The sequence below is a fragment of the Schistocerca nitens genome, chromosome 2 (assembly GCF_023898315.1).
Source record: "Schistocerca nitens isolate TAMUIC-IGC-003100 chromosome 2, iqSchNite1.1, whole genome shotgun sequence".
NCBI lineage: Eukaryota > Metazoa > Arthropoda > Insecta > Orthoptera > Acrididae > Schistocerca > Schistocerca nitens.
This window is the reverse complement of record NC_064615.1, coordinates 32,283,374-32,299,775: the sequence shown is the minus strand read 5'-3', so window position 1 is coordinate 32,299,775 and position 16,402 is coordinate 32,283,374. Positions and strand designations below refer to the sequence as shown.

The 16,402-nt window shown below is 43.5% G+C and overlaps 1 protein-coding gene across 2 annotated transcripts in view; it reads right to left on the bottom strand.

Moving 5' to 3' along the window:
• LOC126235692 (DNA excision repair protein ERCC-6-like) overlaps nt 1-16,402 on the bottom strand; it is a 119,631-nt gene that overhangs the window by 49,699 nt on the left and 53,530 nt on the right. For both annotated transcript variants that reach the window (XM_049944435.1, XM_049944433.1), the window contains exons 9-12: nt 16,241-16,368; nt 7,284-7,441; nt 6,988-7,185; nt 4,869-5,162 (exon numbers count right to left, since the gene is read on the bottom strand). In XM_049944435.1, the coding sequence (XP_049800392.1) occupies nt 4,869-5,162; nt 6,988-7,185; nt 7,284-7,441; nt 16,241-16,368 (778 nt within the window). The remainder of the gene's footprint in view (nt 1-4,868; nt 5,163-6,987; nt 7,186-7,283; nt 7,442-16,240; nt 16,369-16,402) is intronic.

Genomic DNA, 16,402 nt, shown 5'->3' with positions numbered 1-16,402 from the left:
TTGTTAGACGATGACGAATACGAAGAAGATGTTCTTAAATGCGAAGATTATATAGACAACGCGAAACTCACAATTTCTCGATTTTCTCACGAAATAGAGAAACAGCTTGCGAAATCGGTAGCCGACATAAAGATTCCCGACAATCCGCCAGTACAATCTGTAACAATGAGTGTTCCCACGGCTTCAGTAAAACTTCCGCCGATCAAACTTGAGCCTTTTTCAGGCGATATCGAGAGTTGGGCACGATTCTGGGAGCAGTTTGAGCAGTCGGTTGACAAGGATCCGACGGTAACTACAATTAATAAATACATTTTTCTTCGCGGCTATCTCTCGGGAGAACCAAAGCAGTTAGTGGACGGTATTGCAGTGATGGCCGAGACGTACACAGAAACGAAGAGGATTCTCCGAGGGCGTTATGGCAACAAGGATCGAATAATTCAAGCCCACTTAGATTATCTCGAAGCCATAAACCCAATTAAGCTGTCCACCCCAGAGGAACTTAATTCAACATTCATTGAATGCCAGCGACGTATTCAAGCTCTCTGGGCACTTGGGGAAGACGTGAACGGATAGAGCCAAGTCCTCGCGCCAAAAATTTTATGCGTTTTACCGGATGCCACTTATAAACAAGACTGCATACATGGACGACTTTGTGATCTCAGTAGAAGGTAATAGTTTGGTGATAACTATATACTATGAACTTGTAACCCTAATGAAATTGATCAGTCTCCCCTTATCAAAATGGGCTACCAACTGTGAACAACTCCACACTATCTGGAGAGCAGAAGGGCGAGAACTCCACACCCAGACTCAAGTTTTAGGCGTAGACTGGAATACCGCAGGTGACTACTTCTGTATTGACCTTAGCGAAATCATCAGAAGGTCGTCAGAAGAGCCAGCCAGCAAACGACTCCTTTTACAATGTACGGCTAAATTCTATGACCCACTCGGACTGTTTTCCCCCGTTTCTCTTGTTGGGAAATTTTTATTCCAGGACACATGGTGCCGAGGAATTGGCTGGGATGAACTTATGCCCTGGGACTTAGGGGCACGATGGCGTACTTGGATATCTAGCTTACCTTCATTGTCACATATACGTGTCCCTAGCTGGATAGCTACAGCTCATGGAAGAAACTCTCGGCTGCACGTATTCTGTGACGACTCGGAAAAGGCATATGGAGCAGCTTTGTACATTCGTACTGTCTTGGATGATAATATCATAATCCATTTAGTCTGTAGTAAGAACAGACTTGCTCCTATTAAGAAGGTGACATTGCCTCGACTCGAACTTTTAGCGGCAGTAGTTGGGACCAGACTATTGTGTTACTTTTGCCGCACAACAGACTTTAACATTGCCCATGCAATAATTTGGGCAGATTCTATAATAACACTAAGTTGGATTCGCTGTGATCCTAACAGATGGAAGACCTTCGTTTGTAATCGTGTAACTGAGATACAAACACACATGACTGCCACGCAATGGAAACACTGCTCAGGACCAGACAATTCTGATGACCACCTCTCACGTGGACTCCTTGGCTACCAAATGAATTCTCTGGGTATTTGGTGGCATGGGCCGTCTTGGCTTACACGCCCTCCTGAATGCTGGCCAAACGATACTCCAACGATGGTACGACTTCCTCCCGAAGAAAAGACGAAGAAAACCCAGAACCAAGTCTTGTCGATATCTACGCCAACCAGCCCTTTGAACTTACTTAAATTCAGCTCTTACTGGAAGCTCATTCGTATCACAGCATGGTCTCTTCGCTTCCTACACAACATTCGTCAGAAGAATAAATCTTCAGGAGAGCTTACAGCCCCGAATTAGCAGCTGCCAAAATGTATTGGATTCGAGTGGGCCAGAGAGATTCCTTCCATAGCGAATTACATGCACTTCAGAATAACTTACCACTGCCAAAAGATTCAAAAATTGCACGATACAATCCTTTCTTAGAAGATGGACTGATACGTCTAGGAGGTCGACTGCAGTGCACTAGCCTAAATAGGGAACAAAAACATCCTGTACTCCTTGACGGTTCCCACTACTTCACACAATTGGTTATTCGAGAGACACAGTTCCGCCTCCATCACTTTGGTGTTTGTTCTGTACTATCCGAACTGCGAACCGAATTTGGGATCCTTAGAGCTCGTCATGCCATCAAAAGAATCCTACACTCATGCCTCCCATGCAAGGTACTGAAGAATCCACGAGGGCAACAGATCGAAGCACCGCTGCCACCTGAACGAGTTTCACCTGCCAAACCATTTGCGGTAACCGGAATAGACTTTGCTGGCCCACTATTCATCAAAGTGGGGAAGGAAATGCACAAGTCATATATCACTCTTTTCACATGTGCTACCACACGAGCTGTACACCTCGAACTCTGTACAGACTTGTCAACGGACAAGTTTCTTATGGCACTTCAGCGATTCGCCGGAAGCCGCGGAATACCCCACACGATATATACAGATAACGCGAAAACATTCCATGCCACGAATATGGAACTAGCCCAACTTTGAAAGGCATTAACCACCACAAAAACTTATCAGTTCCTCGCCCACCACAGTATTACTTGGAAATCCATTCTTTCCCGGGCGGCTTGGTGGGGAGGATGGTGGGAAAGACTGGTGGGCACTATAAAGCGTTGCCTACGGAAGGTATTGGGACTCGCATAGCTCACTGAGGAACAGATGAAAACCACCTTGATCAGTATTGAAGCCACGGTGAACTCCAGGCCCGTCACACCAGATGATTGTGATGCACTCACACCTTCCCATTTTCTGACGGGAGAAAAACTTACGACTACTCCGACGGGACCAGAGCCTTCAGCGAACACCAATTTAACAAAGGAATTCCGACTGAGACAGCAACTGTGACAATTTTTGGAACCGTTGGATTAAAGAATACCTATTGGAGCTCCGGAACTACCATGAAGTTAAAACGCCCATGGGACGAGTCATCCCCTTTCGCCCTGGCGACATCGTGCTGATCCAAGAGGACCTTCGAGATATCTGGAAGAAGGCCAGGATAGAAAAGGTACTACCAGGCAGAGACGGCAGGGTAAGGACGATAATACTCCGGACACCAGAAGGTCACATCATTAGTCATCCTGTGCAGCTGGCCGTACCTTTGGAGGTCAACCAGGATGGGGAGGATGTCACAGAGTGATGTACTTTGGGCAAGTGAGAGACTGTTTGTTTACTCTTAGGACAATGTATCTCTGACATGTTGTATTGTATGTTCTGTGACTATGAAATAAAGGGTTGTTAGACTGCAAATCGCTGCTCTACTGTGATTCACGACAGCATTTTAAGATTACTGATCTCCACTCAGGTAGGAAACTTGTTTTTAGTCAAACAATTCATGTAGAAGTATTGCTCATCAGTGGTCCAAGTTATCATCATCAAACTTCATTGAACTCTGTGAAGCCTGTAGTGGGATGAGCCCCTCATGGCACTTCTCACAAGTGCTTCTAACACTGATTGATGATCAATTTGAAACTCATGTCTGTATTGGGATAAAATTAAATAAAAAGAGTTAACTAATGTGTGATTTGGGGACACCTGCAACAACTGGTGGTGGTTGCATATACTGGTTGACAAGTTTGTTGTCAGGCATACGTTCGTTCATTCATACTGTATCCTACGGGGACTACATTTTTAAGTTTTGAGGCTCCTGTACTTCTCACTATTCCATGTAAAAGTCTGTATTATGTTACAATGTATTAACAACGGAACAATTCAGAAGGATTTAGTGTGGAGATTATTCATAGATAGCTCTTCAAACAGATAACTTGTACAGTAATACGAAATCTTAATACGATCTAATGTAAGAAGTAAGATGCATACAGCTGAGCTAATTCACTAGCTTATTACATGACACAGCATGCAATTTATTATTTCAAGATATAAAGAGTGATTCACAATTCTTACTGAAGGCTTCTAGGGATTGTAGGGGGACTAGGTAAATGAAGTTTTGATAAGGAACCCACTTCCAGAAATGTAGCATATGGATGTAGAATTAGTTTGAGGATCAGTCCACTTTCAAATCTCCCACTTCACGGTACGCACACAGAGGACACAATGAGCCCTGTGCTGTGTGCTGCAGAGGCACATGGCATGGGCAATGTTTCAAGTACTTGTCTTTGGGTTCTCGTCTATGTGATGAAGGGCTTTCTCTTCAAACTTAAGAGTGTAGTGTGCCTGTGGAAAACCACAGCCAATCCTTCTGGTTTCAAGCATCAATTTCTCGCTGCTGTTGTAGTCAGACAAAGTTTTCCTGTGATATCATAACTAAATAGGAATTGACAACAGCTCCCTCTTCCCTCTTCTCAGCTTCTGTGCATACTGTAAGTGGGAGATTAGAAAGTGATCTGGTCTTCAAACTTATTTTATATCCAAATGGTAAATTTCCGGACATGGATTCCTTATCAAAATCATTCATCTGTTAAATCCCCTCTATGACCTCTAGAAGTCTGCAACAGGTATTTTGAATCACTCTGTATAAATCTATTCTGGATGTATTTTGAATCACTCTGTATAAATCTATTCTGGATATTAAATTGGTTTCATCCAAACTGCATTAACAGAAGCTGGAGCGAACATCTGATAAAAGAAGGCACAGTCAACTTTAAGCTGAAAAGTCCCTCAAAGCCACCACTTTTTTAAAAATTTCTTATTATTTTTTGCTGCAGGCTTCATTAATAAAATTATTTTTTCCGATCTGCCCACCTCTGCAGTTTCTTTTCTCTTTGTATATTAATCTATAACACAATGTGTAAAAAGGAAAGATACAACTGGAATGCTTAAATCCATACCAAGTATCAACTTTTTAGCTAAGCTATTACTAAAAGAATACAGTAACTTACACCTCTGAAAAGTTTAGGTCCTCCAGAGTACAAATCTGGATGGTTGCAGATTTTACGGAGATTTATAAGGCCAAGGAAAACTTTGGTATAGCCTTGAAGTATGCGTTCCACTTCCCCAGAGTCCAAATAAGCTTTGTAATATTGACGCTGTTCATCAGTAAGCCGACAGAAAAGAACATGTTCAGTTTTTTGAGGCAAACGGATGTGTGCCTTCACATCACTTTTCATGCGTCGTAGAAGATATGGTGAAATGGTGTCTCGCAATACTGTTGCACAGCGGTACGCAGTTGCAACCTGAAAAATAACAAAGATTGCTCAGGCATGCTTTTGCTTCCCACTGTCTAGTCAGATCTACACAGTTACATTTGTGTGAGTGAGTGATTGTGTGAATATTGTCTACTTTTGACAAAGGCCTTGTTGGCCAAAAGCCATCTTTCCAAGAGTCTTTCTGTTGTGCCTTTCTGTGACTCAGCATCTACACTATATGGTGAGTAGCATTGTCTTTTCATTATATTGTTAAATTCCATTCTTGATTTTCCATTGCTTGACAGTTAAAAGGATGGAAGATTAAGAATTCACAACATGTTGACAACAAGGTCACTAGCAACATGAGCATAGGCTTACACTGTACAAGGCTAGGGAAGGAACTGGCCAAGTTAGGTTCAAACAAACCATACCAGCATTCACATTCACTGATTCTGGAAAACCTAAAATTGGATGGCTGAATGGCAATCTGAACTATGCTGCTGAACACAAGACATTGTGCTGACAGTGAAGACATACTAGAAATGTTTAGTAGTAAAAACAAGTCAATCAGAAAACTAAGCCTTGACATTGGCTGCCCACTGAAAATGAGAGCAATATGAGAGCTGTGGCTCAAGTGTCATGTTTAGACATTAAAATATTCTAATTAAAACCATGACAAAATACTTCTCACTATCCTGTACTGTGAACAGTCTATAGGTGACATACATTTGTCTTATGATTAAAAACATTCATTTTAGGTATTTGATCAAACGTAAGCCAGATGTAGTATCAATATTTGAACACAGTACATATATGTATTGCATGTTTTACTTGTATTCATATCAAAGGCACAGCTGCAGAATTTATTAACTAATTGTAAATTGATTTGCTATGTGCAAGAGTAATATGTGGGTTGGAGGCATTTTGGTGTTAGATGCATTTGATTTTCTACTACAGGAGCTGTAGTGCTTCACTTTGAAGCACTATGTTTTGATGGGGCTACATTGTCTTGAGGTTGAGCCCATTCTTGTTTTCATTTCAAAGCTTATAATTTTTTGTACAATTTTTCTTTATTTTGATATTCACTTGTAGCCTTTCCCTAGCATTCATAGTGGTGTTGTATGTTGTTTTGCTTAAATATTATTTGTTTATGTTTTCAACATTAGGCACCCTTTGTTTTGTCTGATTTGACATGTGATTCTGTTGTCCAGTAATTTACTCATGGTATATGTTTACAGATGATGCGTAACGTCCTAAATGAGTTGTACTACTTACAGTTCTGAGAACGGCCAGTAAGACAAAATCTACCAAACTGCAGATGGGTTCCCCATAACTGTACTTCCACAATGAAAAGGTAACATGAAATCTATAACATCTGTATTAACACTGCATTATTCTGGGAAGGGAGGTAGTATGTCTGCAGTAATTTGAAATATGGGTTATCATATGAATCCAATTGCAGTTCTTATAGATGAGGCTTAATTTATGGGAAAAGGGACCTCTTTTGTTACTTAATAAAAAAAAGAGAGAAAGCTTATCATGATAATCTGTTTGTAGCACCACACATAAATGGATCAAACACAGAATGACTATGACAAATGTTACACAAGACCTGCAGATATAGAATGTAAGAGCTGACAAGTGCACATTTCTGCATGCTCAAGATGAGTTCAGATCTATATGCAATTTATCATTCCAAATAAATATAAATTAACATTGTTCTAGACAATATATGCATTCATTAAAGAGCAATGACAAAAAATAATTATTTATTTAAGAGATTTAAATTTAATGTTTATCCCAAACTGACTGCAAAGCACTAATATTTGGCAAAAGCAATCACTAACTGTAAAACATGGAGATATTCACATACCTGTACCTCTGAAGCATTCGCATATCCACCTTGTGTAATTGGAACAGCTAACTGTGCCAGAAACACTGGAAGAGTGCCTAATTTACCAGGAAACACAAAATCAAAGAGAGACCACAATTCTTTCAAACTATTTTGCATTGGTGACCCAGACAAAATAATACGATGAGGCGTACGGAACATTTTTACTGCAAGTGTAACCTGAAAAGAAAATGTTCTTTAGCTTGCTAAACAGGAACCACATATAATTCTGTAGGTTTCATCCTGAAATTGTGTGGAAATGAAATTATACAGGTTACCTGTGCATCAGGGTTTCTAATTTTGTGGCCTTCATCAAGTATTACATAGTGCCAGTTCTTGGCTGTCAGGGCATCCTTGTGCTGTACAACACCAACATATGATGTAACAAGTATTCCCTTATTCGAATTTATTATACCAATCAGTGACTCCCTTCGTCCTGCAAAATCAGTGCAACAGTGTCAGCTTTAGAGTTACTATCAAATACTTCGAATGGAAACATATCAATTGTTAAGATGCAAAACAGCAGAATATTATTAGAAGTACATTAAGTCCATTACTTACAAAAGATTGAAAATGGAAACCACACTGCACCAGATGTGAAACTTAGAGAGGGAGATTGCTATAATCCTGTACATAATACTTGGATATACGTCACAGCACCGGGTCACCAGTGCACTACACTTTGAATTTTCTGGCAGCAGCATCTGCACAGGCCAACCACCAGAGGCTGCCTGTGGTGGTCCACATTATGACAATTGGTGGCGAGTGTGCTGTTCACTTCCATGTGCTCGGTATATTGGTTGTTCCTTCGGTTCTTCTGGCCATGGAGGCAGTGCTCAAATCTCACCTCAAGCAACTTGTTGGCCACAATAGCTTTGGAGGCTCCCATGCTGTTGGCATACCCACTGATCTTTCCCCATTATGATGATGTGGCCGAAGACAGGGAAGCTTATAAGAAGCAGCTTTGGCAACAATCCCTCACCTCTGGTGTCACTGATGCTAACAGGTGTGAGACTTTGTTCCTTTCTTCTATTTCCCCTCGTACCTACCAACTGTTGTGCCAGTTACCCCCTCTCTCCAGGCACCAAAGTTGCTTTCATTTTGACAAAATGAGTTGGCTGTTGTCAAGTCGTCATTGTAAATGTATGCATGTCATTGCTGCATTTCATCATTTTCTTAAAAAGCCTCACCAGTCCTACCGAGATTCGACGCCCAAACTCCATGGCCTCCGTCGCAAAGGTCGGTTTGTCGATTAGTTCCTGACAAGGAGTTCCATCAACACGCACTACAGTGACAGAATCCATCTTTGGCTGAAGTGTTAAATAGTGCTCAATCTTTTGAGGTGTCTCGAGCTGCAAGTGATCAGATTGAGGCTTGGTGTGATATCACTGCAGTGGCTCCTGTTCCTGGTCATCGGGCGTAAGTCGGTTCTCGAGGAGAGGGTGGTGTGGCAGCCATCCAACCACAACCTCAGCGCCATGCAGGACAGCGTCACACCAAGCAAAAATAACGACCACAGCAACAGCAGCACTCTGCACTCTCGTCTTACCTATGCACTTCGTGCAACATGACACAGGGCTGTGTGCACAGGTGCATGGCTACTTGCAATGATTAAAGGAAAAAAGGACATATAGCGTCTGTGTGTTATTTCCATGGACGTTAATATCGAGGTGCGAGTGATGGACAAAAAGCTCAGGCTAAAAGTGGACATGGGTGCTGCCATAACTTTACTGAAGTCACAAACTCATGTGGATTTGGGATCTCCAGCATTGTTTCCTATTACTTTATGTTTGTTGAGTTACAGCAAGCAGTATATTCCAATTTTGGGGCAATTTATGGCTCCCATTATGTATAAAGCTGTGGTTCATTCCTTGACGTTTTTGGTAGAGGATGATGCTGACACTGCAAATTTGTTCAGTCTGTATGCTTTCAATTATTTTTGTTTTTCCATTTCAGGTATGGTGCACCTCATTTCTCACCAATCCCTTACCATCACTTACATTCTCTGTGTTCCAAGTTTTGTCTCTTTTTCTCAGATGGGTTAGGTTTGCCGCTAATTGTGCAGCCCACATTACGCTGAAACCTATGGCGCGGCCACTTTTTTTTTTTTTTTCTCCGTGCCAGCCTATTATACCAAGTGAGTGGTTTCCCCCCTTGCGATTGGGAAAAGGGTAGTAGTAGATGAATAAGATTGACTAGTGTTCGATGCCAAGGTAGCCCCTGAAGGGCCGGCAACCAATATTACACCACAGAGGACAAGGTTGTCTATGCCCAAGGCTCACCAACAGCACCATGGGAAACACCGGCTATTTACATACAAGATAATGGAAACAAACATTCCAAGCACTACTTCCTGCAGGGGGAGCTCGAGCCACGGCCTGCAGGGAGTATCACCACGCCAAAACCTGATTGACTGGAGACAGCTATTTAGGGGCTAGAACCAGCCTCGAAGTTAGGTTCACACCAGATGCTGACCTCGTGTACTGTGACTGTGGAAGATTACATCTTCGTCTCTGAATTGGACTTTTACTACTGTGTGTGTGTGTTTTACCACAAACCTTTGTGGAAAATTAGAAGTGAACTTTTGTTTGCCTCAATTAGGAGACTAGTACTGGCATAGTTATTTTACCTTTCGTTTGTTGTTCAGTCATCAACCTTTTGAAGTTACATCAATAAGAGTTGTGTTTGTAAAAAATTGTGAATTGTCTGTCACAACACAAGTGGCGACGAGTTGGTGCCTGCATGTTTCTTCCTCATGGTGGAAGTTGTCCTACAGCAGCTGGTCCAAAGTGTGGATGACTTAATACAAGGTTTTCAACAGTTTTGCAAGAACTCTCTGGATACACAGGAACGTTTATTTACGGAACTCTGGCAAAACCGCCCCCCACTGTTTCCCGCTTTCAACGAGGATGCTGAAGACTGGGAAACATATGAGAAGCGGCTCCAGAAGCATTTTCAAATCCACCAGGTTGTCCAGGAGGCTGCTCGTCGTTCCTACTTTTTGTCGGGGAACCAGCCCAAAGTGTATGTTCTCTTGACAAAACTCCAACCTTGACCTCTGGATTATTTGACTTCTCCCAGATTTGTGAACTTCTACGCACCTTACAATTGACGATGGCTCCATGTGTTGGCTGCCTGTGTCCAATTTTACCAGTGTCGCAAGAAGGCTGGCCAATCCTACCACCAGTGGGAAGCGAAATTGCAAGGTCTCAGCTGGAAATGGCACTTCATTGATCTAGCATTCAAGTACAAAGTCTCTATGGCAGCCGACAAGCGTTTGGAAACCTGCATGGAAATGGCGGCCCTCCGCGACCATGATGCCTTGGAGCCCGTTGCATCACTGGCAGAGGTCGAAGACGTTGCCGCCGTCCGTTCCGATGAATTGTGACAGCCATCCTGTTCTGCACAGCGCCGACAGGGCAGCCGCCCTGTCCAGGAATTTGCGCCTTAGGACGGCGTATTGTGCAGTGTGTACCCGTAACGGACATGTCAGTTCAGTCTGCCGATCTTGGCAGCCCCCTCCTCGTCGGGCCAATGACCGTTGGGGGCCTATACTCATGGATGCCAACCAGGTACAGTCTTCGGGATCTTCCAAGCTGATGATTGACATTCAGGTCAACGGTCAGCCGCTGCAGATGCAGGTGGATACTGGAGCAGCGGTCTCACTGATCAACTATTCCTCTTATGCAAAGGTTGGGGTGACCCCCCCCTATCGAACGTTCATTCCCTCCGCTGCCCACATTACAGTGCCCCTCCATCACCTATGCCGAAAGAATGTGCCTTTTCATTGGTCCCCTGCTTGTGAATCAGCTTTCCAAACCTTAAAGAGGAGGTTGCACTCTGCGGCCTGTCTCATGCCATATAACCCCTCTCTTCCTCTCCTCTTGGCTATGGCTGTCCTTTTGCACCGTCTACTGGATGGATTGGGATGCCCAATGCAAATATTCTTAAATTGAGAAGGAGGCCCTTGCCATCGTGTTTGCCTGTAACAAATTCCTCCCGTACCATTACAGTAAGCCTTTTCGCTTAATCACTGACCATAAGCGCCTCGTGGCCTTATTTTCCCCATCAGACCAGTTACCCACAAAGACTTCCCATCACCTGCAGCGATGGGCCCTATTCCTTTCATGTTTTAGGTACACCATCCATTTCCGGCCCACCTCCCAGCATGCCAACGCCGAAGCCTTGTCTCAGCTCTCCTCTGGCCACGATTCGGCATTCGATTCATCGGACCTGCTAATTTTTCAGGTCGATGACAACATACAGGATGCTTTAGCTGTATTCCCAGTCACAGCTGAGAGGGTGGCCGCAGCGACGACCGCAGATCCGCTCCTCCACCTGGTGCGCCGATATGTTTTCTGCAGCTGGCCGACACTTCCTCTGTCCCCAGGCTGACCTCTGATTCTTCTTCTTCACACGCCATCATCTGGCGGCCGTCAACAGAGTGCTCCTCCGTGCGGAAAATGACGCCACTCCAGGAGTCATCGTACCAACTTCCCTGCGGTCCTGCATTCTCCACGTCTTACATCAAAGTCACTGGGGTATTGCCCAGACGAAAACCCTCGCACATCGCCATTTCTTCTAGGTAGGCATGACAGTGGACATGGAGCGCATGGTTCGGGGTTGTCAGCAGTGTACCCAGCCCTTCACACACTGCCCCGGTGCTTCCAATCATGGTCGGCTGCTTCCCTCCCATGGGAATGCATTCATGTGGATTATGTGGGACCCTTCCTCGGTGCTTACTGGTTACTTCTCACAGGTGTCTACTCCCACTTCCCTTTCATTATCTGATGCTCCTCTATCACCACAGAGATTACCATCATGGCCCTATCAAAAATATTTTCCACTGATAGCCTTCCCATCACCCTGGTATCAGACAAAGTCCCGCAATTCGCAGTCAAGAGTTCGCCAAATTCTGTCACGATAATGGCATCCACCACGTCTTTACCACTCCTTTCCATCCCCAATCCAATGGAGAGGTGGAGCACCTTGTTCGCACTTTTAAAACTCAGATGAAGAAGTACATGGAGGACCGTTCTCCGGAAGAAGCTCTAACGTTATTTCTCAGTACCTACAGGGGCACGCCAGTGGGTGACAAGAGTCCAGCCGAACTGCTCCGTGGTCGCCCTACTGCATCTCCTCCTGCCACAGGTTGGACCTCGCGCCCTGCCAGGTGCTTCCCAGTATTCATCTGGCTCCAAGGTGTGGGCTTGCGGTTTCGGGCCCCGGCCCAGTTGGCTTCTGGGGATCGTTATATGGTCCCGTGGTCGACCACTGTTCAACGTACACCTGGGCGACAGGTTGGTTTCGCGTCACCACTACCAACTGCGTCCTCGTTTCCTCAAGCAACCGCAGCCCACAACGCCGGCTCCTCTCTCTCCATTGCCGGTGCCTTCCTTGGGGCCTATGTTGATGCCCTCTCCTCAGTTGGTGGAAGATCTTCCCGGAGATAGCCAACAGACGCTGGCTGCTAGCCCTGCACTGCCGTGTACTCCGGACCCAGGAGAGATCCGAGACCTTCCCCTGAACCCACTTCCTGGCCACTCTTCGGCGCCGCCTCGGTTGGACAACGCGGACGTCCCCATGCTGCTTGCCCAGCCCGACGTCGCCTCGCAACCACCACCACTGCGGCGTTCCAGCCGCCTCGTGCCGAAAGCGGCACCCTACTCTCCGGCGGCCGGGTCCCACCATCTCCTTCAGGAGGACTTAGCTGCAGATCAGCCTACATCACCGGGCTACATTGGTACTCTCTCCCCTGTGGTCGCCCGTGCCACACCAGCTTTTCCAGGGGGAGAGGGGTGTTTGGAGCCAAGGTAGCCCCTGAGGAATGGCAACCCATATTACACCATAGAGGACAAGGTTGTCAATGGCCAAGGCGTACCAACAGCACCATGGTAAACACCGGCTATTTACATACAAGGTAATGGAAACAAACATTCTGAACACTACTTCCTGCAGGCGGAGCTCGAGCCACGGCCTGCAGTAAGTATCACTACACCAGAACATGATTGACTGGAGACAGCTATTTAGGGGCTAGAACCAGCCCCGAAGTTCAGTTCACGCCGGATGCCGACCTCGTGTACTGCGACCATGGAAGATTACATCTTCGTCTCTGAATTGGACTGTTACTAGTGTGTGTGTGTGTGTGTGTGTGTTTACCTTTTGTTTATTGTTCAGTCATCAATCTTGTGAACTTACATCAATATAAGTTGTGTTTGTGAAAAATTGCGAATTGTCAGTCACAACAGTTAGCTTTCCCTCTGCAGAAACTTAAGTTTCACTTAAAACTCAATCTGTCACAGAAACTTATCCTTTGCCCCGTCTTGACATGTTATTGGTTAAATTCACTGAGGGTCAGATTATCTTCAAAATGATTTATGTGAAGCCTGTTTACACGGTTCTGTTGAAGAATCTACATGACTCCTTGTGCTTAACAAGCCCTTGACCAATATCAGTGTCTCTCGTTCAGTGTGGCTAGTGCATCGACAATTTTTCAGCATTTTTGTAGTGTGTGTTCTGGGGTGCCTGAACTATCTCGATGACGTCATTGTGACAGATGCATCCATGGAAGAGCATTTACATAACTTACACCTTTCTCATGGTCTTACATAAGGAAGGGTTGAAATGCAACCTGGCAAGTCACATTTCTTTCATCATCCATTGCGCATTTGGGGTTTGAGGTTTATCAGGGTGGTGTTAAGCCTTTACATCATCATGTCGCCACATTCACGACTCCGCCTCACCTTAAATGCGTCAAATAATTCAAGCATTTTTAGGTAATGGGTTCCTTCTAAGATACACCAGTAAAATGTTCCAGTAAAATTTTAAATAATGACATAAATGTCTGGTCTTCTGGGTTCAAAAGTCTTTGAAGTGGCTGGCTCTCAAAGTGTTAAGCTTTAAATGAGAATCAAATTCTCTGCTATTTAAGAAATTCGAACCACGTTCACACACATAACATAATTCATCTTGCATGAAATGAAATCTATTTTGAAAGTAACACTTTTCAAACCACCATTCACAATATTTTCCCACAATCTGTAAGAATTTATTTCAGCAGTTGTCAGAGAGTGTCAGGGAACGGCGTTACTGTGCATGCGCAGCTACGATGACGTATGAAGGCCATATGTTCATATGTATATAACATTATGTCTTATGTTAGGTCATAAATAAAGAAGGACATCAGAGGATACTCCAAGAGCATCAGTATTTTGTAAACCATACTAAAATGAGTAACTCGTCTTACAGTGAATGTTCATATATCCAGATTTACAAAGCAGCAGGCCGCAACCTGATATTAAGCTTTTCAGTGTGGTTTTCGGGAAACAAATTTTCTTGGAGTGTTGGTACAGTATTAACTCATGTTTGGTTCTTTATTATGACATAACGCAATACATGCCAGAAGATAAAAACGTGCATTTGAAGTTCAGTAAAGAGTTGACACTAGCCGACAGTGTTTCAAATAAACTGAATGCCTCCGCAAAAAAGATTACTAAAAGCCAAATTTCTTCAGCAAACTGACAAAAATAACTTCATTGTTCTGCAAGGCAATTAATGCCTGACACCCACAAACCTGGAAATAAAATAAAATCAGCAAACTGAAACTAGTAACACATTTCAGCCTTCCACAATTATGTGAATGTATTTTAACAGACGTGATAGCTCCTAGCCACATAAATCCGTTTTCTTTTCACTTGACATGAGACTTGTATACGAAGAGGAAACAGCAAAATCACTAAATTTAAACACGGGAGATGTGGAGACTCTCCCCCCCTCCACGCACTACTGGAGACTCCCCATCCCCCTCCCACCACTACAGCTCAACTCAGGCTGCTCTGCGCATGCACAAATCTGCCATCTTGGGTACGACAGAAAATTTTTTCTGGGTAGCATCTGGCTGCTTGTTGCTGATGCCGATACAGCTATCAGTCGCACTTCAAGTAGCCAGAAGTGGGAGAAGGTACTGCTCTCACTCGACTCAACTGTGCATGCACATGAACCCGCTGGCAACTGCTCAAACGAACCTAATGTAAACCTTTGTGGTGTCACATTCATCGAAAGCAGTCTGTTGTTATAAAGTATTACACAGTCTTCATCCTAAATCCTTTGACACATTTTGCTGCTGGCAGATGCTTGTGTGTGTGAAAGTTGATGATTGACTTTTGTGAAAACATCTTGATGTAACGTGAAATGCTTTTGTTTTAATGGTTGCCACTAAACTTGCGTAGCACATCTGTGACACTTTTCCATTTTTTCATGATAATACAGAACGAGTTGAGCTTCTTTGGACTTTTTTCATGTCCTCTGTCGTTCCTAACTGATAATGACACTATGTGGTGAAACAATACTCCAGAAGAGGATAGACAAGGGCAATGTATGCAGTCTCCTTAGTAGATTTGTTGCATCTTGTAAGTGTTCTGCCAATACAACACAGTCTTTGACTGATCTTCCTTACAACATTTCTATGCAATGGTTCCAATTTAAGTTGTTCATAATTGTAATTTCTAGGTACTTAATTGAATTTACATCCTTTAAACCTTGTAACTGAAATTTAACAGACTGCTTTCAGTGTTCAAACGGATGACCTCAAAATTTTTTTTTTTTTTTTTTTTTTGGAGACAATTGTCACTTTTTGCACCATACAGATATCTTATCCTGCAAACAATCTAAAAGGGCTGCTCAGATTGCCTCCTAAATCATTTATACAGATCAAGAACAGTAGGCAGCCTATTGCACTCCCTTGGGAAATGCCAGACTTCTGTTTTACTTTATGACTTTCCATCAACGCACATAAATTTTAAGGAATGGTGTCAAAATCCTTCTGGAAAAATAGACATATGAAATCAATTTGAGATCCCCTGTAGATAGCACTTGTTACTTCATGTGGATAAGAGCCAGTTGTGTTTGACAAGAATGATATTTTCTATGGTGCATGCCTATTACATGTTGCTTGACTGAAATACCTCTGCTGAAGGTAACAGTGTTTGCACTCAACATTTTTCTATTGAAAACTGGCATTACCTATCCAAGGTTTTTTTGGCTGTCCCATTATGTAAGAGCTGTAAGAACAATTTTCTCCAGGAACTAAAAACAAAACTGCTCAACTGCCTACTTAGAAGAAAATTTTCTCAATTATATCATCTCTAGTTTAGAACTTAAGAGTTACTGTGGAACTTACACAATACTGAAGTCAGTATAAAAAGAGCAACTTAAATAAAAATATATTTCTCCTTACCATCAAAAGAACCAGACTCGTGCAGCACAGCTACTCGGAATGGTGGCCACCAAGTATGAAATTCTCGCACCCACTGATGCATAACAGTGGTCGGACACACAATCAAAACAGGTCCCAAACCTCGATAGCTATAAGAGCATGGTAATATAAATAAACATTTGA